This window comes from Peromyscus californicus, unplaced genomic scaffold, assembly GCF_007827085.1.
Source record: "Peromyscus californicus insignis strain IS unplaced genomic scaffold, ASM782708v3 Scaffold_5__1_contigs__length_169319896, whole genome shotgun sequence".
NCBI lineage: Eukaryota > Metazoa > Chordata > Mammalia > Rodentia > Cricetidae > Peromyscus > Peromyscus californicus.
This window is the reverse complement of record NW_026294573.1, coordinates 105,389,381-105,417,117: the sequence shown is the minus strand read 5'-3', so window position 1 is coordinate 105,417,117 and position 27,737 is coordinate 105,389,381. Positions and strand designations below refer to the sequence as shown.

The 27,737-nt window shown below is 46.1% G+C and overlaps 1 protein-coding gene and 1 non-coding gene across 2 annotated transcripts; one reads left to right on the top strand and one right to left on the bottom strand.

Annotated features, from left to right (window-relative positions):
- Dcaf12 (DDB1 and CUL4 associated factor 12) lies at nt 1–27,737 on the bottom strand. The gene is made up of 9 exons (XM_052716491.1): nt 26,697–27,737; nt 25,446–25,700; nt 12,169–12,375; nt 10,442–10,502; nt 7,315–7,508; nt 6,343–6,408; nt 4,951–5,113; nt 2,596–2,774; nt 1–2,042 (listed from the first exon to the last, which is right to left on the bottom strand). The coding sequence occupies exons 1-9, from the start codon at nt 26,772–26,774 to the stop codon at nt 1,884–1,886; spliced, it is 1,362 nt and encodes a 453-aa protein (XP_052572451.1). The 5' UTR covers nt 26,775–27,737; the 3' UTR covers nt 1–1,883.
- Nucleotides 12,870–12,988, top strand: LOC128098113 (5S ribosomal RNA). The gene has a single exon (XR_008214138.1). It is a non-coding gene; the product is annotated as a 5S ribosomal RNA (ribosomal RNA).

Here is a 27,737-nt window from a genome sequence, read left to right as displayed (position 1 = left end):
TCTGCACTAGGATAGTATTTATTTTTCCTTGGCAAAAATTCAAATGCTACATTTTAAAAACAGAAAATCTCAAACAAATGCATCACAGGAGACGGTCTGGCCACGGCACAAAGCATCCTACTCAAGATTTTTGTTTTTTTTAAATATACAAGTCAGTTTAAAATGACAAGTTCTGTGAGAACTAAGAAATCTACAGCCTGTAGTTTAATAATAGAAAAAAAATTAAGACAAAAGAGTCATAGCATCCAGCATTTTGCTTAATTTCCTGTTCATAGCACCTATTTCTGTAGATTATAGGATGATGATTCTGAATCCTGTGGCGTATGCTGTGTACTGTCATGTGGGCCGCCGCTTCCCTTCCCCAGCAGTCCCTGCCATTATCAGGACACTCTCTTGACACAAAGAGAAACTGGGAGAACTGGGAGCGACTGAGAAACTGGATGCAGGACGATGACTTCATTTCTCAGGCCTGGGTGCTGCCAGACCAGCACTGCACGCCTCAGCAGGACTAGGGCGGATAAAAGTTCCTTCCGACATGATGTGTGGAGAGAACAACTGGCTTACGCTCAGTTGCCTGCAAGTTAAAAAGCCTCAGACGAAATATAAATAGTTCAAGAGAGGAACACGCCAAGTACGAATCCCATCGATGCTGTTGCATGCAGTGAGGCTATCACAGCCACCCTGTTGCTACCCCAGGGATGAGCCAACAGAGCAGGAGCGTGACCTCCAATGCTAAGCTCCACTGCACTGAGAAAACAGACAGCCCCCACACAAAGCACTCACCACAAATCACACCTTCCTGAACAGAACCCAGTTAGAAAATACCAGCAAAACCCCAGGAATGGAACAGTTCCCTGTAAGTCATAGGACTATGAATGGCCACCATGCCGAGCTTCAGACTTCCTGCTCTTGGCCAGATCAGACCCCAAGCAGAGGCAGGAGGAGACTGGGGAGAGGATACTCTACCAGGAAGCCTTCTACAGTCCCAGAGATGCACCTGATGTTTTAGCCAAGTGACCTGGGCTAAGCAGATAGGAGGTTAGGAAGCGGAAGTAACACATATACAGGCATTCTTTCTTGGGGATACATGGGTGGGAAGGACAGGCAGGGGTGGGTCACTGTGGAGTCCTGGCATGAAGCCTCCCCCCACCCCCCAAGGCTGCTACTCTAACCCAAGGGTTTTCCTGGTGGGATTTGTTTCTCTAAGTTTTCACTTCCTACAATGTCAGACTTTAAAAAAAGATACAGGCTAGTCCTAAACTGGACTCTGAGTAAAGTTGTTTCTTTTATAAATACTTTAATACAGATAATCCTCACTCCGAGTAGTATCAGTGACAGTACCACCAGGCACACGCGCACACACACGCGCGCACGCACACACACACACACACACACACACACACACACACACACACACACACAAGGCTCCCAAACTTTCACAGAAAGTCTGACAGCTACCACATAATTATAAAGGGGCCCTACCTCTCAAGTGAAGTAAGGGTGAGAATGACCTTGTCATTTCAGTGTAAAGAAGCCAAAGAAAGGAGAGGTGTGTCACTTAAGGAAAAAATTAAAACAGGGATTTGTAACAATGTTTGGTTGAGAAAGCAGAAGGTGGGGATACATTCTGATTACTGAAAGGGGAAACAACAAAAATATCTACCAAACAAACTAACAAAAACCCCAAAACAACAAACCACCAAGCAACTAAAGAAAAGCCCCACCTTTTGGGTTTCCGCATAGCTTCCTCCTAGGGACTGCCTGAACTGGCAAACTGCTGTCTGAACTACACAGAAAAGCTTCCACAGTGGGGGAATCAAAAGACAGGAAACCGAGGGTGGAAGTTAGTGTAAATCTGCATTTTGGGAGAAAGTTAGTTGTCATTAACTCCACAGTCCAGCATAGTTTCCATGGAGCCCAGAAGGGAGGGGCCCTCCTGCCACAAAGAGCTTCGTTCCAGACGAGTCGTAGCAGTGGGTGTAAACAGCGTTGGGGAAGAAATCAATATCCGAAAAGTAATTCCTCCAGGTTTCATCATGATTCTGTGGGAAGAGAAGTAGACTGTTAGCACCGCTAGGAAAGGACAGGAAGGGACAGGACTGACTTCCGGTCTCTGCCAGAGGAGAGGGCTCTATACCCACGACCTGATGTCACACGATCGGTTTTCATGGAAACTGGTCTCATTTTCCCAACTAAACAGGATAAAAAATTATTGTGCTGAAAGTCTTCACCTTCAGCTTTCCGCAGTCAAACTTGTTCATGATAACTCGCTGGCGGCAGCAACAGGAAGTTCTTATCCTTCTGCCACTGTTACTTGGAGAAAATCTTAAGGCATCAGCATATCTGACTGCGTCTTTCATTCTGTTCTGCAATCTTCCTTCAGTTTACAGAGTGCTGAGATGACAAGCGTTTACTTCCACCAACCCACTGGGCCTCCATTTCCCCAGGGCCAATATGCGCGGCCACAAACACAAAGTCGGGAACGGGCTTTCCTCTGCTCTAAGGAATGTCAACAGCGAAAAGTGAAGAGGGAGGCAGAGGGAAGACGCCCCCTCCACGGCAAGCAACCGTCCTCTTGGGGTTGAGCTTACTCACCAGCCAGCCTTTGCCAGTAGTTAGTTTTAGATTCTCCCCTGCCAGCCTGGGCTTGGACCCATAACAAGCTGAGAGCCTCTCTTCCAGAAATCTCTGTGCTCGGATATCATAGAAGAGCAGGGAGCCCTGCCCTGTGCCCACAGTGATAATGTGTTCATAGAAGCTCACTGATCGGATCCCTGAGAAAGAAAAGCACAGAGCAATCAGGGACAGTATGACCCAAATATCAGATGGTACTGTGCCAATGTCTAAACAGGACGCTCTGCTAATAAGCCACATTGCTGGGAATATCCACGTTGTTTTCTGCCAAAGATCGTGTGTCTGACATTCTCTGTATGCCATACCCTTGAGTAGCACTGGAGTCATCTCTCCTAACTATTGGCTCTGCTCCATCACGTTACTTATACTACAGCTCACTATTATCTTCCTGTTACCAGCATGGCCCTACAGGAAGGATTTGGTATTATGTTATTTACGGCAAGTTACCAACTACTTTGGATCAAAGGGAAAATACATCTGCTGTATCTGTGACTAAGTAAGTACAGGGCAAAAGGTACCTCTTGGCATCTGTGTGGAGCTAGGAACCTTTGTGAACTAGTATTTCCTCATGCAAGCTGCCTCCATGAATAGTAACCAAAATCCTTTCAAAGCTGGGTATGGTGGTGTATGCCTTTAATTCCAGTACTGTGGAGGGGGAGGGGCAGGGAATCAGATCTGTGAATTCAAGGCCAGCCTGTGACACAGCAAATTCCAGGTAGCCAAAGATACCTATGTGAGACCTTGTCTCAAAAACAAAACAGTTATAATAATGATGATGATGACAATAATAAAACTTTTCATTGTATGCTATTCCAGCTACACCCTATTCCTTCTCCAGCTTTCATTATATCCACTGTCCTCTAGTCTAAATTTATACATCTTAACTACTTGCAAATAGATCCTAGCGTTGGTGAGAGGGTGTCAAGGCTGACCACCTAAGTTTGATTCCTATAACTCCCATGGAAGGAGAGAAACAACTCCCTCAAACTGTTCTCTGACTTCCAATCAGCATCATGGCACCCACCTTCTCCAACAATAAACAAAACCAAAACCGCTTTCGTAATATCTACACAGAAACAACACTGTTTGAAAAAGAGGCTAAACTGTAACCCCCACTGTTCCTTTTGTTTGTTTTTGTTTTTCGAGACAGGGCTTCTCTGTGTAGCCCTGGCTGTCCAGGAACCCACTCTGTAGACCAGGCTGGCCTAGTGCTCAGGGAGTTTGGCCTGACTCTGCCTCCTAAATGCTGGATTAAAGGTGTGCACCAGGGGCTGGAGAGACGGCTCAGCAGTCAAGAGCACTGGCTGCTCTCTCAGAGGACCCAGGTTTAATTCCCAGCACCCATATGGTTGCTCAAAACTGTAACTCCAGTTCCAGAGGTTCTTATCTGACACCCTTACACAGATATACATGCAGGCAAAACACCAATGCACATTAAAAAAAAAGTGTGCACCACCGCTTCAGCTTCTGTGTTTTTAAAAATCACTGTGTACTGTGTACTCTGTGTGTGTGTACACAGGAGTGCTGCTGGCCATGGAAGCCAGAAGAGGATGACAGATCCCATGGAGCTGATGTCATAGGAAGCTGTGAGCCATTCAATGCGAGTGCTGGAACCTGAACTCAGGTTCTCTGGAAGAGCAGTAAGTCGTCTTAACTGTTAACTTTTCTCATCTGCTCTCCACAGGATTCTTGGTGGGAAGAAGTGAGTTCTCAGGAAGGAAGTATTCTGAACTGTTAGTGTAGTACCAGCACGGGTCTCTTCCACTAAAGAAAAGAAGTGATGGTTCTAGAATATCCTGTGTGAACAGCAGCTGGGGGCTACGGGTACAGCTCAGAGGCAGAGCAGTTCAAACAAGCACAGAGCCCTGGGTCTGGTTCCTAGCCACAATCCAGTGTTAGATGCTAAGACCTAGGACCCACTGACAGAACTAAAACCCATACTTTCTTCAGCTTCTTGAGGTGTATCTGTACCTTACACTACGTACTTATCATCACATCCAAAAGTGACCTCATACTCCTTAACTCCTTCTACCAGGTCAGTACGTAAGACTTTTAGCTCAGGCAGGGCCCCAGCAAAAACTTCCCAAGGAACTAGTGCTAAAAGCTTATCTCCTCACGGTGGTTCATACCAAAGGCTTCTTCAGCCTGGACATTCTGTTGCCACATGCAGGTAAGTAAGTTCCTCTCTTCTGTCACCAAATACTTGTACATGCTACACACAGATTACTATTCTTGTTTGGAAGTCAAAGAAGAAACAAAAGGGAAAACCCATTTGCAATGTAGTGGTTAAGCCTGAAGGAACACACAGGGACTTACCACTGCCTCGCTCCCTGGAGCAGACAGACTTGACGTTGTATGATGGCTGCCGTGGATCCAAGAAGGAGACATGCGCTTGAGAGCCCACTGCATACACTGACCATTCACTACCATAGGCCAGACATACATTCTCTCGACAATATGGCAATTTGGTGGAAAGGAGCTGAAAAGAGGTACATCCATAACTAGCATAAATGGGCATTCATTCTTGTGCTCTTACCTCTGTGTGCTTCCTTTATACACAAATTACCTACCTAAGCCAGGGACAAAACCAAGTAAATGAAGTAACTTGTGGGCTGGGGGAAAGGTAAGGCTGGAATTAAATAACTAGAAGGCCAGGAAAAGCCAAGAACTATAGTTTATTTCCAGGAGTGATTCCAGGCCACCACTCTCACCTAACTCTCACCCTGTTGCTCTTCCGATAAAGGGACGCATTTCTGACTACGCTCGGCCAGTTTCCCAAGCAATGGGAACTGTACACCAGAGAAAGCGTACCTATAGGACTGACTCCGTCCCAGGGAGCCTGAGTCAGCCTTCCTATTTGACCCCGAGGACTAGCAAATCTACAGGCTCTGCCTGTTATGTAAGACACTAGGCAGGGGCAGTGGAATGCAAAGCTGCTGTGTCAATTCCCAGAGCTTTGCTTTCTCTTTAGAAAAAGCTCCTTACAAATATTGTAAGCAGCACAGACAAGACATGGACTAATGACCCACATAAACACTCTACTGTACAAAAAAGTTGCTAGCAGGTATTATTAATAAATCTGTTTTCTCCTTAACCGTGTTGTTGCAATCTCGGGTCTCTTTAAGACTTTCCTGTAATTCTGGCACTGGAAAGCTGAGGGAAGATCCCGAGTTTGAGACAAGCCAAGGCTACCTAGTTAGCTAATCTTTTAAGAAAGAAAAACAAAATTAAAAAAAAAATTTAGATGCTGGGTGGTGGTATCATATGCCTTTAATTTCAGTACTCGGGAAGCAGAGGCAGACAGATCTCTTTGAGTTGGAGGCTAGCCTGGTCTACAGAGCAAGTTCCAGGACAGCCAGGGCTACACCCAGAAACCCTGTCTCAAAGCGTAACAAAACAAAGGCCTTTTCCTGCTTAAGCATGGCCTGGTTGTCAGTATTCCCAGTCTTTGAGAGCTGTTTTAGAAGTGGGAAGATCACAAGACCAGACTGGGCTACACACAGATCATGCCTCACAAGTAAATGTAAAAGATACAGACTTTTCCTCAAGAGAAGCATGCTAGACTCACACCTTCATGTACTATGCAAGTTTATTCTTAGACCTTGGGAGAAAAGGTGTTTTGGACAAATCCACTCTGACTCTAGAGGAATGACAGTATTTTAAACCTATGATAAATTATCATATAAAATTACCAAGTCATGTTCACACCTTAGACAATGTATTTTCAGCTTTCCAGAGATGAAAGTAGCCATCCAGTGATACTGCTCCCAACTCCTACAAGAGCAATGAAGAGGAAGTTATACTACGCTCTGCAGCAAACCAAAGTACCACATATGCAGGGGAGGAGCCTGAGGGGTGGGGCTCTCTTGTCTTCCACACCTGTCCCGGAGACTACATCAAGGATGCTTTCACCTCATCCCACGGACTGCAGCAGGTAGTATATTCAACTCTGCAAAGCAAGTGTAGTCTCTAACAATCACATGAACACACATCTGTGGGTGAAAATGTCCTTCCTATGTCAGAGACCCCTGATATCCTCAAGACTATTAGAGCAGAGCTCACAAGCCAAAGGCTATTTTTCTCAGCTCCGGTGTGCGAGATTAAGTCAGGGCCTTGTGTGCACACACCCATGCACAGATGCAGGCAAAATACTCACATACATAAGAAAAAGTTTTAAAAAATGAGTCCAGTTGGGGCCTTTTTCAGATTTTGCAGAAGCCTGTCTCCTTTCTGGGCCCTGGGTCTAGTTTAGATTCTGCTTACAACCCCACTGTGAGGAGATCTGGCACAGTGATTTAGGTGAAACTCAGGGGCAGGTGTAAGATAAAGGAAGCAGGGAAAAGTGAGGAGCTTAAAAACAAGTGACAGCTTTTAGAGGTATGGAAACCAAATCCAAACTAGAGCACCTGAGAAGGCACATGCAAATGAGGCAGTGTCAGAGTAGGGTGGTCTCAGGGAAACCGAATCAGACCACAAACATGGTCACCCCGGCCAAACACAGCAGAGACAAAGGCTTAAGCTTCACAGTCCATTGTAACTTCTCACCAGCAGTCCTAGCCTCTAAAGAGGGTGCCCTGTGAGTTTAAAGCCAAGTCAGCAAGCATTGCCTTGGAGGAGAAAGGATCCCCCAAGACAAAGTCAGAAGGGGCAGGCTTCTGAGGTCCCTTGGTGAGTTCATACCTTGTTCTTGTTGTTGAAGGCTAAGGCTCGCACCTTGCAGTTGTCCGGGTTTGTATCCTCCTTGGGGATATCCTTTAAGGCCTTGTGAGTGATGTGAGCATACACTGGGACTGGTGACACATTATGTCTTGCATCGCTTTTGGTCAATACATCATCTGTCACCTCCCAGAGTCCCATAGAACCATCCCGTGAACCTGCAGCAAAGGAGATCGACAGATGTCAAATATATTTAACCCTCCATGAGAAAACCCCCCAGAAGACTACATGGGCCTTTTCAACAAGCTGCCTGGCACTAGAGCTTGGCTACATGGTCCACCCCAAATATTGCAGTATGCTTTGTTTTGTTTTGTTGTTTGTTTTTCAAGACAGGGTTTCTCTGTGAAGCAGTCTTGGCTGTCCTGGAAATCACTCTGTAGACCAGGCTGGCCTTGGACTCACAGAGATCTGCCCGCCACCTGTGTGTGCCACCATTATCACTTGGCTGGTATGCATTAAGACATCTCACTCTGTAACCTAGGCTGGCCTCAAACTTGTAGCATTACTCTTTCCTCAGCATCCTGAGTGCTGGGATTACAAGCATGGGCCATCATACTCAGTTCAGATTTCTTCATCTAGACTTCTTTCTCTAGAAACATCTCTTTATATTCAATTTTACGGAGGTCCATCAACCAATTTAAAGAGATCTACCTGCCTCTGCCTCCCTGAGTACTGGAATTAAAGGTGTGCGCCACCACATCTGGCCAAGAATGAATTCTTAGCTGGAGATATACCTTGATAGAGCACTTGTCTAGCATGCATGGAAATCCTAGGTTCAATCTCCAGCATCACAGAAAACCTAGTATGATGGTATGTACCTATGATCTAAGCCCTTGGGAGGGTAGGCAGTTGGATCAGGTGTTCAATGTCATCCTTAGCCACATAGTGAGTCTGAGCTAAGCATGGGCTATGGAGACCATCTCAGGCATTAAAAAATAAAAAAACAAAGAAAGGGAAAAAAGATGGCTTTTTTTTTTTTTTAATGTAGCAAAGTGTGGTAGTACACACCTTTTTTTTTTTTTAAAGATTTATTTATTTATTATGCATACAATGTTCTGCCCACACACATCCCTGCAGGCCAGAAGAGGGCACCAGATCTCATTACAGATGGTTGTGAGCCACCATGTGGTTGCTGGGAATTGAACTCAGGACCTCTGGAAGAGCAGCCAGTGCTCTTAACCTCTGAGTCATCTCTCCAGCCTCGATGGCTGGGTTTTTTGTTGTTGGTTTTTTAATGTTATGATCATTGGTGTTTTGCCTGCATGTATGTCTGTGTAAGGGTATCAGAAGCCCTAGAACTGGAGTTACAGACAGATATCAGTGCCATGTGAGGCTGGGAATTGAACCTGGGTCCTCTGGAAGAGCAGCCAGTGCTCTTTTTTTTTTTTTTTTGGGGGGGGGGGGATTCTTCGAGACAGGGTTTCTCTGTGTAGCTTTGCGTCTTTCCTGGAACCCACTTTGGACACCAGGCTGGCCTTGAACTCACAGAGATCCACCTGCCTCTGCCTCCCGAGTGCTGGGATTAAAGGCACGTGCCACCACCGCCCAGCTCAGCCAGTACTCTTAATGACTGAGCCATCCCTCCAGCCCTGAGATGGTTGTTTTTGTGCTGGGAATGTAACTCAGAAGTAGAATAGTTGCTTGAGCACAAGGACTTGAGGTCTGTTCATCTATCTATGTTTATTTATTAATATCTATCTATTTATTTATTATTTATTTATTTATTTTAAGGCAGGATCTCTGACCCTGACCCTCTAGCTCTCCTGGGCCTCTCTATGTAGACCAGGCTGGCCTCAAACTCACAGAGATCGGCCTGCCTCTGCCCCAGGAGTGCTGGGATTAAAGGTGTGCGCCACTATGCTTGGCTCCTAAATTCAATTTTAAATGTCATAAGTCAAACAAAACCTATTAATTATTTTCCTTAGTAAACAATAATGAACAAGCAGCTTTCTTTTCTTTACCCCTGCCCAGTGCTGAGTTCATCCCCAGCCTCACACATTCAAAGAGGACTTTTCTCTGAACCTGTTCCTGATTCTCCAACAAAATAAAATGTTGGGGTTGGGGATTTAGCTCAGTGGTAGAGCGCTTGCCTAGCAAGCACAAGGCCCTGGGTTCGGTCCTCAGCTCCAGGGGAAAAAAAAAAGTCATCCACAGCAACACTGAACATTTATATTCCCATTAGAAACAATTCACAACATTAAAGCCCATACACAAAGATATTTATTTGCTTATGTTTCTGTCGTCCACTCTTCTCTCTCTCTTCCTATTTTTTAAGATTTATTTATGTACTTTAAAGTACATATGAGCACTCTATCCACATACGTGCCTACATGCCAGAAGAGGGCAATGGATCTCATTACAGACGATTGTGAACTACCATGTGGATTCTGATAATTGAACTCAGAACCTCTGGAAGAGCAGCCCATGCTCTTAACCGCTGAGCCATGTCCAGCCCTCTGTTCCTAGTTTTTAATCTTTGAGACTGGGTGTTAACATAGCCCAAGCTGGTTCACGAACTCCTGATCTTCCTGCTTTCACCTCCCAAGTTCTGGGAAGGAGGAGAGAACTAAGAGCTGAGAGTCACCCTTGGGTCCCATGTGTGCCAAGGCATGAGCGAACCCACCCACCCAATTACTTAATCTAAAACACTTAAGGTGGATTGAGGAAAACAGTCCCCTAAGCTGGGTACGGTGGGTCAATCCTACAGGATCAGCAGAAAGGAGGCTTAGACAAAGGGAATGCTGCAAGTTCAAGATCAGTCTAGACCACGTATGAGTTCTACACCAGCCTTGGTTACACCGGCCCCTGTTAGTGTTAGTAGGTTATTTTCTATCACACTACTATAATTTTTGTTTGTTTGTTTGTTTGTTTGTTTGTTTTTCGAGACAGGGTTTCTCTGTGTAGCTTTGCGCCTTTTCCTGGAACTCACTTGGTAGCCCAGGCTGGTCTCAAACTCACAGAGATCCGCCTGGCTCTGCTTCCCGAGTGCTGGGATTAAAGGCGTGCGCCACCACCGCCCGGCCCACACTACTATAATTTTTAAACTTCCTCTTTTTCCACATCAAATCTTCCTAAAGGAGGGCAACTTTACCAGACACTGCCATAGTATCGTTGATCCATGCAATGGAAAAGATCCAATCCTTGTGTCCATCCTTAGAGGGTAAGTGACATGAACAGAGAGGAAAACAACAATAACAAAAGATTAGTAAAATAAGGAGCATAATGAATTCTCCTAAAAAGCATACAGGTCAGACTGGAAATATCTTGTAAAACATTTAAGTACAAAAGGGCATGGTTGCACAGGCCTGTAATTTAGGAAGTTGAGGCAGAGGACCCCAAGTTCCAGGACAGCATGAGCACATATGGAGACCGTGCCGTAGAACAAAACAGGGCCAGCAAAGCAGCTTGGCAAGTGAGGTGCTGCCAAGTCTGAGGACCTGAGTTTGATCCCCAAAACCCACAGCGAAGGAAGGGAGTACTGCAGTACTTCTCAGTGTCCTCTGGTCTCCACATGTGTGCCAGCATGTGCACCCACACACAGATCCACGTGTGCACCAGCATGTGTACCCACACACATTCCCATGTGTACCCACACACAGATCCACGTGTGCACCAGCATGTGCACCCCCCCACACAAATAAATGTAAAACAACAAACAACAAAAACACGGCCTCTAATGCTCTTAACCTGTAGTGTAAGAGCTCAGAATATCTGGGAAGAATCAAAGGCAGAAGAAAACTGGCACTCCTGCAGACAAGAATTCAAAAAGGGGCGCACACCTTTAATCCCAGCACTGGGAAGCAGAGGCAGGAGGATCTCAGTGAGTTCGAGGCCAGCCTGGTCTACACAAGGAGCTCAAGGACAGCCAGGGCTACTTAGAGAACCTGACTCAAAATACCAAAACCCAAAATCAAACAAACAAAATGTCCAGAGGACACAGCTTCCAGCTTTCTACCTCAGTCTTCTCTTCGCCTGGAACACTCCCATGGCGCTGCCCACGCTTCCTTTAAGTCTCTCTCCTTGTTCATGTCTTCTCACTAAAGCTCTCTCTGCCTCCCTCTGAAACAGCATCTTCCCGCTACACCCATCCCTTTAGCCTGCTGCTACTCCTCTACGGTGTATGTCACACTACATGTTACTGACTTGTATGATACACACACTGGTTCACAGGTCACACTCGCTGCTACTCCTCTATGGTGTATGTCACACTACATGTTAATGACTTGTATGATACACACACTGGTTCACAGGTCACACTCGCTGCTACTCCTCTATGGTGTATGTCACACTACATGTTAATGACTTGTATGATACATACACTGGTTCACAGGTCACACTCGCTGCTACTCCTCTATGGTGTATGTCACACTACATGTTACTGACTTGTATGATACACACACTGGTTCACAGGTCACACTCGCTGCTACTCCTCTATGGTGTATGTCACACTACATGTTACTGACTTGTATGATACACACACTGGTTCACAGGTCACACTCAGCACTGTACTAAAGGCAAGGGCTTTATTAATTTTATTCACTGCTATGCTCCTGGAGCAAAAAACAATGCCTGACTATAGATGAATTGGTACATTTATTTTCTGACAGGGCAATGGGAGATACGTGGACCCTGTGAATTAAAAACAGCCCTTCTATCAAACACATGTCCTAGCTCTTACCTATGGAATCCCAATCTCCATTCTGCTCTCTGTTCTAGCCCTCACCCCCAAGTCAGGAAAAACCACCCCTTTCTAGGTTAGGAGAGGATCCATGTTTTAAAACAAGGTTAGTTCTAATGAGGACCAATGGAAAAACTTACGTCACCCACACACACAGGATCTAATGTAGGCAGTCGATAGATGGCAAGACTGTTTGGGTTGTCTCCTCCAGTGGCTAGGAGTGTTCTAGAAGGATTCAGCTCTATTGCATGGATACCACAGCCCTGCTGAGACACACCTCCAGGTTCCCGGTCTTTCAGAATGGGAATCTTGGTGATCTGGCCTGTCTGGACATCCACTACGAAAAGCTGCAAGAGAAAAGAGGCACACAAAACACAGTTGCTATTGAGTGTGGTCAACACTGAGTACAAACACTCATTTGTTCAATTAAGGGTCTCCTCTATAGCAAACTCTGGGGAGTTTCACTGCTGTTTTCTGTTTTGAAACAAGGTCTCACTGTGTAGCCCTGACTGGCCTGGAACTCACTATGTAGACCCATCTGGCCTTGAGGCTCACAGAGATCCATTTGCCAAACACAGCAGGACACTTGGAATTATTAATGGCATAGCTAAGGCCATTAGTCAAATGGAACATGAAATAACTTAAAATGACTTAATATTAAAGTTTAACATTTTTTTGTTTTGTTTTTCGAGACAGGGTTTCTCCGTGTAGTTTTGGTACCTATCCTGGATCTCGCTCTGTAGCCCAGGCTGGCCTCGAACTCACAGAGATCCCCCTGGCTCTGCCTCCCGAGTGCTGGGAAAGTTTAACATTTTACATCAACAAATTAGAAACAGATTCTGTCTACGGTCAAACCACCCTGAATGCACCTGATCTCCTCTGATCTCATAAGCTAAGCAGGGTTGGGCCTGGTTAGTACTTGGATGGGAGACCACCTAAGAATACCAGGTGCTGTAGACTTAAAAAAAAAAAAAAAAGAAAGAAAGAAAAGAAAGGAAAAAGAAAAAGAAGAAAGTATTAAATTTTGTCCAAGCTTAACATGGGGTTCTCTCCTTCCACTCTGGGGGTGTCTAGCCTGGCAGTGGTGGTGCACGCCTCTAACCCAGTACTCAGGAGGCAGAGGCAGGTGGATCTTTGTAGGCCAGCCTGGTCTACAGAGTGAGTTCCAGGACAGCCAAGGCTGCACAGAGAGACCCTGCCTTGACAACAGAAACAACCAAAACCAAAACCAAACAAACAAAGAAAAAAAAAAAAAGCCATTGAGGGGGGTTAGGGGAGGTCCAAGGATTGAACACATCTGTCTTCACCCTGAGAAGCAAATACCCTTACCCGCTCGGCCTTCTTTATTATTATTATTATTTTTTTTTTTTGGTTTTTCGAGACAGGGTTTCTCTGTGTAGCTTTGGGCCTTTCCTGGAACTCGCTTTGGAGACCAGGCTGGCCTCGAACTCACAGAGATCCGCCTGCCTCTGCCTCCCGAGTGCTGGGATTAAAAGCGTGCGCCATCATCACCCGGCTGCCGCTCGGCCTTCTTGCTGGCTCTTCAATCTTTCTATTGGCACCTCAAACATTCGGCACCACTGTAGAGTGGCACACACCTAGAATCTCAGTACTGTGCAGGAGGAACAGAATTGTGAGGTAGCCTGGGCTACAAGACAGCCTATCTCAAAGAACAAGGGGCTAGCGAGAGGACCCAGTGGCTAACAGGTACTGCAAAGGACCCATCTGGTTCCTACCACCCATGTAAGGTGGCTCCCAAACACCGTAATTACAGCTCTAGGGGAATCTAACTCCTCTGGCCTACAAAGGCATCTTCATTAACATGCACATATTCATTCACACACACACACACACACACACACACACACACACACACACACACACACACGATTAAGTAAAAGAAACCTTAAAATTGAGTATATAATTATTTTATTAAGTAGTTGTACAGCCTTTTAAGCCTTAAGGCTTAAAAACTGGTGAAAACTGAGGTGGCTAGGAACGGAGGGCTCAGAAAATCAAAATCTCATCTCTATCTTCACCCTTGAACTTACAGCGGGATGGCCAAGAACCTCGTGCAGGACTGACCATCCTGCCTCTTCCCAGAGGAGCACAGGGATGTGAGGAACTGGCACAGAATTGCTTTCCACACTCACAAGTGCAGAAGCTTCAATGCAGATCCCTGTTACACACTCAAGTGCGGCTGTTCCACACTAACCTACTGGGACCAGTACCAGACACTGGTAGCGCAGCGAGGAAAGCCTCAGGCTCTGGCTCCCTGAATCTTCCCTTCTCAGACAGCAGGAAGAGCAAGCACAGGTTGTTACTGAGACAGACGTAAGATTAGTAAGCCATGCATGTGGGCGGGGTGCGGAGGACACATAAATGCACCCGCAGGACAATGGTTTTCCACAGGGAAGGGAACCTTACACAATTACTAGAAACACAGTATCCATTTCCAGAATGGAATTTAACATAGAGAGGAGAGCAAAGGTAGCCGGTTTCCCAGACATTAAGACAAACCACACTGGGCCAGGGAGGGCTCAGTGCGTGAAGACACCTACTCCAAGGCAGACACCCTGAGTTGGATTCCCGACAGCCATGTGGTGCAAGGAGAGAATCAATTCTCTCAAATGTTTTCCTCTCATCTCCACACCCACCAATGTAAACAAATAGAGGTCTTGATACTGACATTAAAGAAGAGGAGAAATGATTACAGGTAGAAAGAACAAAGGAGAGAGAAAGAAACAACACAGTCAGTGTGCCAAGAAGGCCAACGGCTGGATGAGTCATCTGGCTCACTGCAAGAAACCACCCGACAAGAGCAGCTCAAGGAAGGGGCTCTCCGGCTCACTGTTCCAAGGTCCTGTCTTATCCTGATAGCAACATCATGGCAGCAGGAGCTTGTGGCAGCTGGTCACACTGCACTCATGGTCAGGAGGCACAGATGATTAACATGGGTCTTTCCACCTCAATTAACCTGACCAAGATAATCCCTCCCAGTCATACACTGCATATTTATCTGTGCTCATGTTTGCCTGTCTGCGCATGCATGCACACACACAGGTAACATGGCATGCCTATGGAGGTCACATGACGACCTGCAGAAGTTAGCTCTTTCCTTCGACCAGCGAGTCCCAGGGATTAAACTCAGGTCAAACTTGATGCCAAGTGCCTTCACCTGCTCAAGCATCATGCTGGCTCACCATACTTCTTTTGTGTATGCCTGTTCAGAATCTGAACCAGGGCTTCATGGTATTTCTATACATTTTTGGGGGAGGGTGGAGTGTCCTCAGACAATTACACTGTCCAGAGCTGGCCTTGAACTTACTCTATAGCCAGGCTAGCTTTGATTTTGTTTTGTCTGTTTTTTTTTTTTTTTAAACAAGGAGTCTCAGCCAGGTGGTGGTGGTACATGCTTTTAATCCTTTGATCCCAGCACTTGGGAGGCAGAGGCAGGTGGATCTCTGAGTCCTTTTATCCCCTGCCCAGGCCAGGGCTACACAGAGAAACCTTGTCCTGAAAAACTGGGAAAAAAGGGGCTGGAGAGATGGCTCAGAGGTTAAGAGCATTGGGTGCTCTTCCAGAGGTCCTGAGTTCCATTCCCAGCACCCACATGATGGTTCACAACCACCTGTAATGAGATCTGATGCCCTCTTCTGGAGTGCAGGCACACATGCAAGCAGAGCACTGTATACATAATAAATAATCTTTTTTAAAAAGGAGGGGGGAAAAAAAGAAAAAAAGAAAAACCAGAAAGAAAAAAAATCTCACTAAAGAAAAACCAGAAAGAGCCGGGCGGTGGTGGCGCACGCCTTTAATCCCAGCACTCGGGAGGCAGAGCCAGGCGGATCTCTGTGAGTTCGAGGCCAGTCTGGGCTACCAAGTGAGTTCCACGAAAGGCGCAAAGCTACACAGAGAAACCCTGTCTTGAAAAACCAAAAAGAAAAACCAGAAAGAAACAAAAAAAAAAAAAAAAAAAAAAAAAAAAAAGGTCTCACTATGTAGCCGTGGCTATCCAGAACTCAGTATATAAACTAGGTTGGCCTCAAACTCAGAGAGAGCTGCCTGTCTCTAGCTCCTGAGTGCTGGGATTACAAGCCTGTACCAACAGGTGCTGGTCACATTACTTACTGTTTGTTGTCTCTTTTTTGAAAGAGGGTCTCATGTAGCCTCTTGGCCTCAAACTTGCCATTCAGCAGCAGACCACCCTGAACTCCTGATTCTACCTCCCCAGTGTGACAAATGTAGGTGCATGCCACTATTCCCAGCTTTCTACACAGATTTTCATGGCTACAAAGTACTTTACTGCACAGATAAACTAGCACTTAATGAATAAATTCCCTGTTCTTCAAAATATATGCTGTGTCCAAATTTTTTATAATAGAAATGTAAGATCAAAAGTTGGGCATGGTGGCATGTATATGTATTTGGTGCTTTGGTTTCTACAAGAAACTAGTACCTCATCTGGGAGCACTCATTTAATCAGTAGATGACAGAAGACTTCCACACCCCAATACAGTATTTAGAGGGTGTGTGTTGCAGAGGATTGAACCCTGAGTCTCATGAACTTTCCTGAGCTACACTCCCCAAAACAAGGTATTTTTTTTATTAATACAATGGCAAACATATATACATACATAATAGAGCAAAATATACAATAATTTTTCGAGACAGGGTTTCACTGTGTATCCCTGGATGTCCTGGAATTAGTTCTGTAGACCGGGCTATCCTGGAACTCACAGAGATCGGCCTGCCTCTGCCTCCTGTGTTCTGGGATTAAAGGTGTGCACCCCCACTGCCTGGTTTACAATATTTTAAAGATTATTTTAGAACTCCAAGGATTCCACACTGGCCCAGTACTGTCCACATATTGACTGAGCAGTCTAGGGGTATTTCAGCGAAAGGTCTGAGAAGTATGGTTTAATATAAAGAATCCTGACAATCCATATAGTTTCTCTTATCTTTTAGAACTGGAAAAAGCAGTCCTGCACTTCAGATTTAGGAAGGGAAGTAATACTCATGGATGTCACCAGGACAAACTCTTATTCGTCTAAGCGCCCACTCTCTTTTCATTTCTGGTGTGTGTCAGGCACAGTAAGTGCATGCTTGGCCACGGAGCAGCTATCCCCCACCCCAACCTCTCATCAACCACACTGGGATTTGAACAGAAAAATGTCCAGCTGGCATGGTGGTACACACCCGTAATCCCGGTACTGACTATAATGCCTACCAAAGATCCAGCTTGGATAAAGCTGAGCACCAAAAGGGGTGACATGTTCCTTCTCTGTTCACTGAAACCACAAATAAACTGCTCCTGAAATAAAGGGCTCAGATCACATCCAATTATGCAGGTGTTATTTATCAACTGGAAGTACAAGTGCTTAAACATGTGTGGTAGTGTATCGATGAGTTTACACGCATTTAATCATTATAGTAACTGGAGATGTGGAGACAGAAAAAGTGATTTCTGGCCTCCACAGAGCAGAGCCCGGGTCTGAAATCTCCTTCAATGAGGCACAGTCCTGGACAACAAAGGAATCATCAATATCCCAAAGGAAGAAAGCTGCCCTAAATAACGTCTTGTCTCCTCCCTCCTGCTCCCCATGCTCAGACCCTACCTTGCTTTTCTACAGAGCTGAGGAAGAAACCAGGACCTCATCATGCTAGGCAGAGTGTTACTGAGCTATATGCCCAGCACAGGCTGGGGAATACGGGAATATCATTCGCTTCCTTGCATACAGAGAACAGCCTAAAAAGAGCAAAGCACTACATTAAACAGGCCCAAATCTCATTCAAGCAACGCTTTCCAAAAGACGAAACAGGAAGAAACAAGTCTACTATCACCACACATAAGAGGCATAAATTCATTCTTAACCCCTGTTCTTCCTAAAGCCTTATGCACGGATCAACTTTGCACAGAACCTTAGGGAGTATAAAATATTGCCACAATTATTTCCAACCAGAAACATTCAAATATACACAAAGAAATAATTTACCAACCTAAATATCCTCCCAATAAAATCAAATTGTCTGCTAATCCCAACACTCGGGAAACAGAGGCAGGCGGATCACTGTGAGTTCCAGGACAGTAGAGCTACACAGAGAAACCCTGTCTTGAAAAACAAAAACAAAACAATCAAAATGAAGTTGGCTGGAAGTGGTAGCACACACTTTAATCCCAACATTAGAAAGGCAGAAGCAGGCACATCTCTGAGTTCTAAGCTAGCCTGTTTTGTATATCAAGTTCAAGCATACCCAAGACTACTTATTGAGACCCCAAGACCCTGTCAACAAAACAAAAACAAAATTAGTCCTAAAAATAAGGAAACCACCCATTCTGGGATTAAAGAGGGAGCGGAGGCAGATAATTAGCAAGTTTCTCTCCTAACTACAAAATTTGTTCACCTGATAGTACTGCGATTAGCCCTCTGTGTGGTGGGGGATAAGGATATGTGCCTAAAACGGGCGGTGGTGGCCCATGCCTCTAATCCCAGCACTTGGGAGGCAGAGCCAGGTGGATCTCTGTGAGTTCGAGGCCAGCCTGGGCTACAGAGTTTGTTCCAGGAAAGGCGCAAAGCTACACAGAGAAACTCTGTCTCAAAAAACAAAACAAACTAACAAAAAAAAAAGATATATGCCTGGTAGCTAAGCCCAATACAATTATTTTTGAAATGTTTTGAGATATGGAGTCCCTACCACCCAGGCTTTCTCTTGGAGAACCTTCTACCTCACCTCCTGAATAGCTGGGATTACAGATGTGCCACCATTTTGGGGGCAGTCAGGGTGGTATTAGGATCTAAACCAGGGTACTGCACTGCACTAGGCAAGCACCCTTGAGCTACCACCACACCCACCCTGCCCCTCCACAGCCACTCCAACAAGTGGCCCTGCCCTCAATTGCTCCATCTCCACCCACCCTCCTCTCTAATGCCGGGGGACTGACCCTAAGGCCTTGCATTTTACTACCCAGCCCTAGCTCCAGCTCTCTTTACATGGTTATGTGAGAGAGAGTGTGTGAGTGAGTGTAATGACACACGCGTGCCACAGCTGCACATGCAGAGGTCAGAGACAACATTAGGAAGTTAGCTCATCTTCACCTTGTTGAGGCAACATCTCACTTGTTTCTGCTTGCACAGCATGTATTTTACCTACTCAGTGATCCCAACTGCCCTTACACTTTATCTTGAGACAAGGTCTCACTAACTTCCCGAAACTCATACTGCAGCTCAGGAACACTGAAGTTCTATTTTTTATTTTTCTGTTTTTTTTTTTTTTAAAGACTGGTTTCTCTGTGTAGCATTGGCAGTCCTGAAACTCACTTGGTAGACTAGGCTGGCCTCGAACTCAGAGATCCACCTGCCTCTGTCTCTCAAGTGCTGGTATTAAAGGTGTGGGACACCACTGCTTGGCCTTATTTTTATTATTTTTTTAATAATTTATCTTTATTTTATAGGCATTGGTGTTTTGCCTGCATGTATCTGTGTGTGAGGGTGTCAGATCTTGGAGTTATAGACAAGTGTGGGCTGCCATGTGGGTGCTGGGAATTGAACTCCGGTCCTCTGGAAGAGCAGTCAGGGCTCTTGACCACTGAACCATCTTTCCAGCCCCTATTTTTATTTAATGATAGGGTCTTATGTCATCTAGATTGGCCTCAGATTTGCTATGTAGTCAAGGACAGCCTTGAATTCCAGATGCTCCTGCTCTACCTCCCTAATACTGGGATTATAATAAATGTGCAACGCCATATATAGTTTTCAGAAGTGCTGGGAATATAGTTCTAAGAAGTCCAGTGTCTCCTGAATGACAGGAAGGCACACTACCAATTGATCTAGCCATAAACTTTTTATAAAAGCAGGCAAATGCTCTTAACCACTGAGCCATCTCTCTAGCTCCGCAGGCTGAAACCTTTTGATCTTCTTCCCTCACATAGTCTCTGGGGTAGTTGGGATTATAGGCTGGCACGGCTGCATCTGGCCAATAAATCCTTCTCTAAAAGACTGTATCCCACTGGTACACATGCCTTCAACATCAGCACTCAAGAGACAGAGGCATGATCTACTCAGCAAGTTCAAGCTACCCATAGCTACACAATGAAGTCTCAAAAACACAACAAGACAGACAGACAGACACACACACTGAATATCTGGATATCTGGCCATGGAAAACTAAGTGTGCTATTTGCTTCATGTGTCAATGGTAACTACTATGTTATGCTTTTACGATTTTGGTTACTCTGAGAAGATAATCTCAGAAATCATTAATATTACAGCTACTTTCTCAACCCTGATGCTTAACCATCCTACCTCCAAAACTGGGCTGCCTCAAAGTTCTCCCTCCTATCTGACAAGCAGTTGCAGCAATTAACTTGTATACTTCATGACCACAAGTCCATCTGTGAACTCAACAGTACATCTACGGCCATGACTTTAGGAGACGCTGAGAAAGAAAAAGCAGCCTGAACACCAAAGTGAGCCTGACACTTTGGCCAGGACTTGGTGTTCATCAGCATCAGAACAGGCTGTTCTCTAATCATCTCTGAACAGAGATCAAACACGACTATTGTCAAAGCCACAAGCAGATGAAACACGTCCTTACCCTGGTGAATACGAGCGGCTGCTTCATCAGCAGCAGCTTTACCTTCCTTCTAGACAAGGTGTACAAGGAACTCACCCTCACTTCCTAACAGCATCCCATCCAGAGCAGAGTCCTTAAGACTTCCTCTCAACCACCCAACGCAAATCCTTTCCAAGTTCTTTCCGACACCCTCTTACAGGGAGGCCCTCCCTCCTATGGAACAGGTTATCCCTAACTATAGTGAGTTTATCTCACTTGTTCTACTACTTGGCTCCCTGGTAGTTTTTGGCTAGAGGGCATCGCGATAAGAAATGAATTCCTCTCTAACTGAAATATCTCTGCCAGGGATGGTGCCTTACAGGAGAACCACTTTCAGTTAGAAGCCAACCTCGTCTACAGGGAAGGAAAGAAACCCCATCTCAAAACCTAGCTAGCTCCACATGGGGTGATCCATGCCAGTAATCCCAGCACTTGAGAGCTAGAGCCAGGAGGCAACCCTAACACCAGGAGTTCAAGGCCACCCTAGACTGTATGAGATCTTGTCTCAAAAAAAAAAAGCCTACCAGCAAAAACCTTTCTAAATAAACAAAACGCCTCTAACTGCACATCAGACCCTTCCCTTTAAACCGCCTGCTCTCCCCACCCTCCTCCTGTTTGTACTCTGTGTACTCTCCAGGCTCCTGCCTGGTAAACACAGATGTCCCCTCCAAGGCTGCGTGGAGCTCCTCTTTTAAAGATCAAAGGTCCTTCATCATTTTGGCTCAATAGCACTCACCTTTTGGGGGGGAAAAAAAATCACAGGAAAACTAGGAACTATCCCACATCTTGCCCAGAAAATTTATATACACAATAAATTTTGAAATTTTAAGAAAATGTTATGAGACTGAAACCAAAGGTGTCTTTATTTCATAAATTTATAAATTAGTAACTCCCAATACAAACTTACCTTCTCCTTAACATCGACTAATTGATAAAAGCACATTATCTCAGATTCTACCTGAGATAACGTCTTCCATCTCTCTCTCTAGCCTCTCCCTCATCATTTGGATTTAGTCTATTCTCTCTCATAGTAAAACTCATGGCAATTCCTCTTGGATTTTGCTCTCCCTGAAGCAGTATCTTAACCATATTCTCCCCATGTCTCCCATACCCCTATAAAGTAAAATCCTCGATGGTCAGACTTTACAACCCATTCCAACTCTCTTTAGATACCTGAAGCTTGCCATACTGGAATCGAAACCTCCCTCACAGATCATAGTTTTCTTTTCTTTTTAAAGCAGGGTCTCACTATGTAGCTCTGGCTGTCATGAAACTCAATAGACCCACCCACCTCAGCCTCAAGTGCTAGGGTCTCACCCAGCTAGTCTCCAGAGGACTGGCAGACCAGATAATGCTATTACTGTTTTACAGAAACAAAACCAAGGACAGCTGGGAGGGAGAGGCAAGAGGCTCAGGAGTTCAAGGCAGGCTTTGGCTACATAAGATCAGGTTGCAACCCACCCTACCCCCAACATAACGAAATACTAAAGTAGGAAGCATTTGCCAAATGTCACAAAGTCAAGGGGGTGGGGCGGGGAGAACACTGTTCTTGGTTCCCTGCTTTGGTTCTAGAAGCTGAGCAAAGAAATAAATAACACTATAAAAAGAAAACAGCCTGACATGGCGGTGCATGCCTTTAATCTCAGTACTCAGGAGGCAGAGGAAGGCAGATCTCTGAGTTCAAGTCCAGCCTGGTCTACAAAGTTTCAGGACACCCAGAGCTACAGAGAAACCCTGTCCCCTACCCCCCAAAACAAATAACAACCACCACCAAAAGAAAAGGCAACTGGTTCTGGAGCACTGGCTGCTCTTCCACAGGACCCCGTTTGGTTCCCAGCACCCACATGACGGCTAATCTGTTAACTACAGTTCCAGGGGACCCAATACCCACTTCCTCAAGTACTCCGCACACACGGCACACAGACATACATACAGGCAAAGTCCCCATACACATAAAAATGAAAAAAAGAAAACAGCCAAGTGTGGTAGGACCTGTGTACAATCCCAACAGTTATCAGAGAGGAGCTAGGGGACTGGGATTTTCAAGGTCAGCCTTGGCTATACAGTAAAAGAGATGCCAACCTGGCCTACATGAGACAGCCTCCACTACTTCCAAGCACTTTAAGTCATGAAGATAGGAAGACAGAGGTAGTAAGTCTAAGTTAGGAATCAGGAGTGATTACACACAACTGTGATCCCAGGATTGGGGAGGCAGAAGCAGGCACATCTCTGTGAGGTCAAGGCTAGCTTGGTCTACACCGAGTTCCAGGACAACCAGGGCAAACATCGAAAGGGAAGAGAACAGGCAAAGGATGGATGAAGTTAGGAGGGGACTGAGCTCAGTAGGCTGAGACCCATTCCTGGAGCCCACGTGGTGGAAGGAGAGAACCAACATCTGTAAACTGTGACCTCCACGTGCTCATTGTGGCAAACGCAGCACCCACATGAAATACACATGAAATTTTAAAAAATGAAAATTGTTTTTGATTTTTTGAGACAGGGTTTCTTTGTGTAACTCTGGCTGTCCTGGAACTCACTCTGTACATCAGGCTGGCCTTGAACTCACACAGATCTGCCTGCCGCTGCCTCCTGAGTGCTAGGATTAAAGGCCTGCGCCACCACTGCCTGGCTAAAATAGACTTTTAAGTTAGGAAAACAGAAGTAGGTATTAAGAGCAAATTTTGTAGAAAACTTATGTTATGAATGGGTGTTTTGTCTGCATGTATGTCTGAACAGCACACATGTGCCTGGTGCCCTCAGAGGCCATAAGAGAACATCAGATCTCCTGGATGATTGTGAGCCACATGTGGGGCTGGGAATCAAACCTACATGTGCCCTTCACTGCTGAGCCATCTTTCCAGTCCAGAATACATTCAATTATTAGTCAATATGCTCACCTTCAATATTGTCAATGGGTTAAAGAAACAAGATACTTTTCCTACTCCAAGTGTCAACAATAAGTTTCCTAAACCACTGGGGCACGTCTGAAATCAGAAAAAGGAAGTTTTGTGCAGGCTTGCTACCAGCACCTAGTTTTGAAAGTGTTATGTGTAACACAAACAACCTTTAACAGAAGGAGAAGTGAAAATTTGGCCCCAACCACCATAGTATTATTTCCTTCCTCAAAATTGTTTAAAATTTGGCCTGTGGTCTTTATAAAGACACTTCTCGTAGTTAAGGCATTTGATAGATTTTGTCTTTTTTAAATTTGTATTTATATTTGGCTATGGGCACACATGCCACAGCAACCGTGTGCAGTCACCTGCGGTAGCTTGTTCTCTTTCCATCACATGGGTTATTTTATTTTTATGTGCACTGGTGTTTTTGCCATGGGTGTCAGGTCCCCTGGAACTGGAATTACAGACAGGTGTGAGCTGCCACGTGAGTGCTGGGAATTGAACCCAGGTCCTCTGGAAGAGCAATCAGTGTTCTTACCCCCGAGCCATCTCTCCAGCCCCATCACATGGGTTTTGAGGGTCAAACTCGGGTTGGCAGGCTTGGCAGCTTTTGCCCACTGAGCACCCAAGATTTTTTTTTTTTTAATTTGTTATTATGTGTTTGTGTTGTTGGGTGTGGTGTGTACCATGGCAGACATGTGGCGGTCAGAAAAAAAATCAACTTTATGGAATCAGTTCTCTTCTTCCACCCTTTATGTCGGTTCTGGGGATCAAACTCAGGTTGCCAGGCTTGGGCGGCAAGCATCTTTCCACTGAACAAGCTCACTGGGCCAAGGTTTTCTCGATGTAGAGTAACCTCTCTTTTAAGTAACCCCAGGTATGTTTCGGTCCAGAGTCAATTTACTCACCATTCAACATTACCCGTCTAGTCACACTAGGCGAGTTAAAATGGAGGGAGGGCTAGACAGAATCATTTATCCAACACCAGCCCTGTCTCTTGTAGCATCAACCATTTCTATAGCGTCTAAAGGCGGGCACCGCCACCGCTGTCTGTCTCATAGTAAACTGTTCATATCATCCCTTTTTGTTTCTTTCGAGACAGGGTCTCAGTGGACAGTCCTGTCTGGAACATAAACAATTCTACCGCCTAGCTGTCCAGGCGCTATGTTTGGATTCCATTACATGAGAAAGAATATTTGCCTTATTTCTGCTTTCAGTCAAGTTCTAGACACTTCTACGTGTGTCAAAGGCTGGTACACAGCAACTAAGTTGTCACTATCATGTACCCTGAGTGGTGCGCTGAGCATCGATTTCTGTCCTTCCTTTGAGGTCTCCTACTTAAAAGATGAAGCCAAAACACCAGAAGCAGCAGCCGACACAGAGCCAGGGGCCTAAAGACACGTGTTCTTCTGACATTATCAGAAGATGCAGAAGTGTGAAAAGGAGCAGGAAAAAGGGGATGGGCGGGTGGAAAGGATGAGAGTAAGGCACTCCTGGGGGCACTTCTCCTGAGGAGCCCAGAACCACACCTGGGTTTGTTCCTTCCTTGAGCACCTCTCTGTCCTAACACTACTACTGAAAAGTCTTTAAAAAAAAAAAAAAAAAAGATTTATTAATTATGTATACAGTGTTCCGTCTACATGCCAGAAGAGGGCGCCAGATCTCACTACGGATGGTTGAGAGCCACCATGTGGTTGCTGGGAATTGAACTCAGGACCTCTGCAACAACAGCCAGTGCTTTTAACCACTGGAGTCATCTCTCCAGCCCATGAAAAATTTCTTAACAGATTCCAAATCTGCTTATATAAAAGGAAATGTAAACAGATGGGGACGATGCGCTCGAAAGGCTCTAGAGCAGGTAAAACCACGCACCTCAGATCCAAGAGAAAAGTCCTCCTGACACTTACCGTGTTGCATTTTGTGCCACACACCACTTGCCTATGATTCAACCACTGAGAAGCAAACACTTTATTAAGGGTCCCAAGGTGAAATTCTCTCTCCTTCAGGAGACTGGGAAGTTGCTGTGCTGCGTAACCATGTAACACCCGCGAGTAGTTGGTTCCATTCTGCAGCCGGACCTCCCGGTTCTTCAGGTAGTACACTAAGGATCTCTTCACCGGGGGGAGCCTTTTCCGTTTGTGCAGAGAGTGATCCCAGCCAAACTGTGGAAATCAACATCAGAAATCAGAGGTTTGGCCACTTTCCTCGAAGACAAGAAATCCCACTGTATTAGAGAAGAAGAACCGAGAACTCGTCCTTCAGGATTTACACAACCAAAAATGTAACAGAAGATTCACAACCCAGAAAGTACAGCTCAACTCGTCTTGCACTGAAAAACGATTCTCACAGTGAATCCTACTTAGAAAATGGGTAGACACGATGAAACGTTTCCCAGACCTTTGAGGAAAGTGGAGGACTCAGAAACCCTATATACTCAGGTGTCCTTGACAGGGAAGGTAATGAGGCCCAGATTACCGAACCCACCTGGGCTGCATTTCTACCCAGCCCCCTTCTCCCTCTCCGCCTGTGCTCCCCGTAGAGCATAAAGGGTATTCAAAGTGCCAGCGTGGGATCCCGTGTCTTCCAGGGATGTGGTCAATGGCCGCTCATCTGACATCGCGCGACTTGCGCTGCGGGCAGTTTTAGAATTCGAAAACTCAAATACCAACGGGGTGCAAAGGAAGAGTAACCAGCGTCGGAATCCCAAGTCCGAGAGGCTCTCCTCTCCAAAGGGGGCAGTACAGAGATGACACCTGGTATTTCTTCTAGGTGTCTAAAAGAACCAGCATCTAGCTTGGAAGATTGTTTCCTTGATAAGAGACAATCAGCCCACATTCACGGTGTCAGCGGAAGGCTGACTTCGGTCTCTTCCCAGATTGCCCCTGAATTCAGTTTCCTGCAGGACCCAGGAGGTCCTGGCTTCTCCAGCTCTATCCCCAGCTGCAGACTTCCAGCGGAAGGCGTCATGTTGGAGTTTCCTTTTGGCTCTTCACCCTTCCGGCCCGCCTGCACGCCAGTAAACTGCAGAAGGACCGGCCACGGCTCTACAGTCCCGGACCCCGGCTCTTGTCCCGCCCTGGCCCCTGGTTCCCGGCCCCAGCTGGCACTCCCTACGCCTCTGTTGGGGTTCTGGCCATCCCAGGCCTGTAAGCCCTCACCTGCGGGCCCTGAGCGTCGCTCCCGGCTCCAGGCGAGGCAGGCGCTTTCCGCTTCCTGCTAACTGCTTTCCGGGCCATCGTGGGCAGCGCCGCCGTGGCCCCGCAGCCACATGGGGCGGAGGAAGCGAGGGGCGGCAGGGCGGCGGATCATATACCGGGCCCGGGGCCGCGCGCTTTCGTGCGCCCGGCCCGGAAAATGGCCCGGACCCCGGGCGGCAGCCGATCAAAGAAAGGCGCGTAAAGGGAAGGAGGGAAAATCCGGGTCGGGAAAGGGAAGGGAAGGGGAAGGCAAAGCAGGACCGAGCAGCTTTCCGACAGCCAGGTCTGGAAAGGACGGCGAGCGGCGAGAACCAAAACACCCCCTCCCACTCGCCCGAGCCCCGTCACTCTTGCGCAGCCGCACATCGCAGCATGTCGCCACGGAGACGCCGCCTAGACCAGAGGGGTGGGACTTAAAGGGTTGCAAGGAGAATTGGTGTCCTCGGAGAACTTCCGCTTGCCACTTGCCAATGGCGGTTTAGCTGCGGCCAAGCTGCGGCCACAGGAATCCTGCCTTCTGGCGGGACATTTCCGACTTCAGCCAGCTCATCCTCTGGCATGCGGAAGTAAGCATGAGCTGTCTCGCTGCCGGTAGGTATAGCCCTTCCAATCTCGGCCCTCTAACCATCCTGGCTGGATTAAAGATACTCTAGAGACCCTGATGGATGACCGTTTGTAATCAGACTATTAAAACACTGGACTCTCCAGAGGTCGCAGTTTCCCTGGCAGTCTCATGTTGGGAGAAGGAGAAGACTAGGGCACAGATGGCAGTCAACAGGGGAACTTGACTCCAGGAAAGACATTTCACAGTTCCGAAAACTTGTCAGACTACATTACCAGAGAAACTGGAAATGAACCGATGATGGCTGGGACCACACCTTGACAAAGGACTGCTTAGTTAGGCATACCTCTTGTCTTCTATGTAAGCTTAAACTAAACCACTTGTCAGAACCCTGGAGATAGACTTGGAGTAGAGAATGTCACTAGACGTCACTGTTCTTT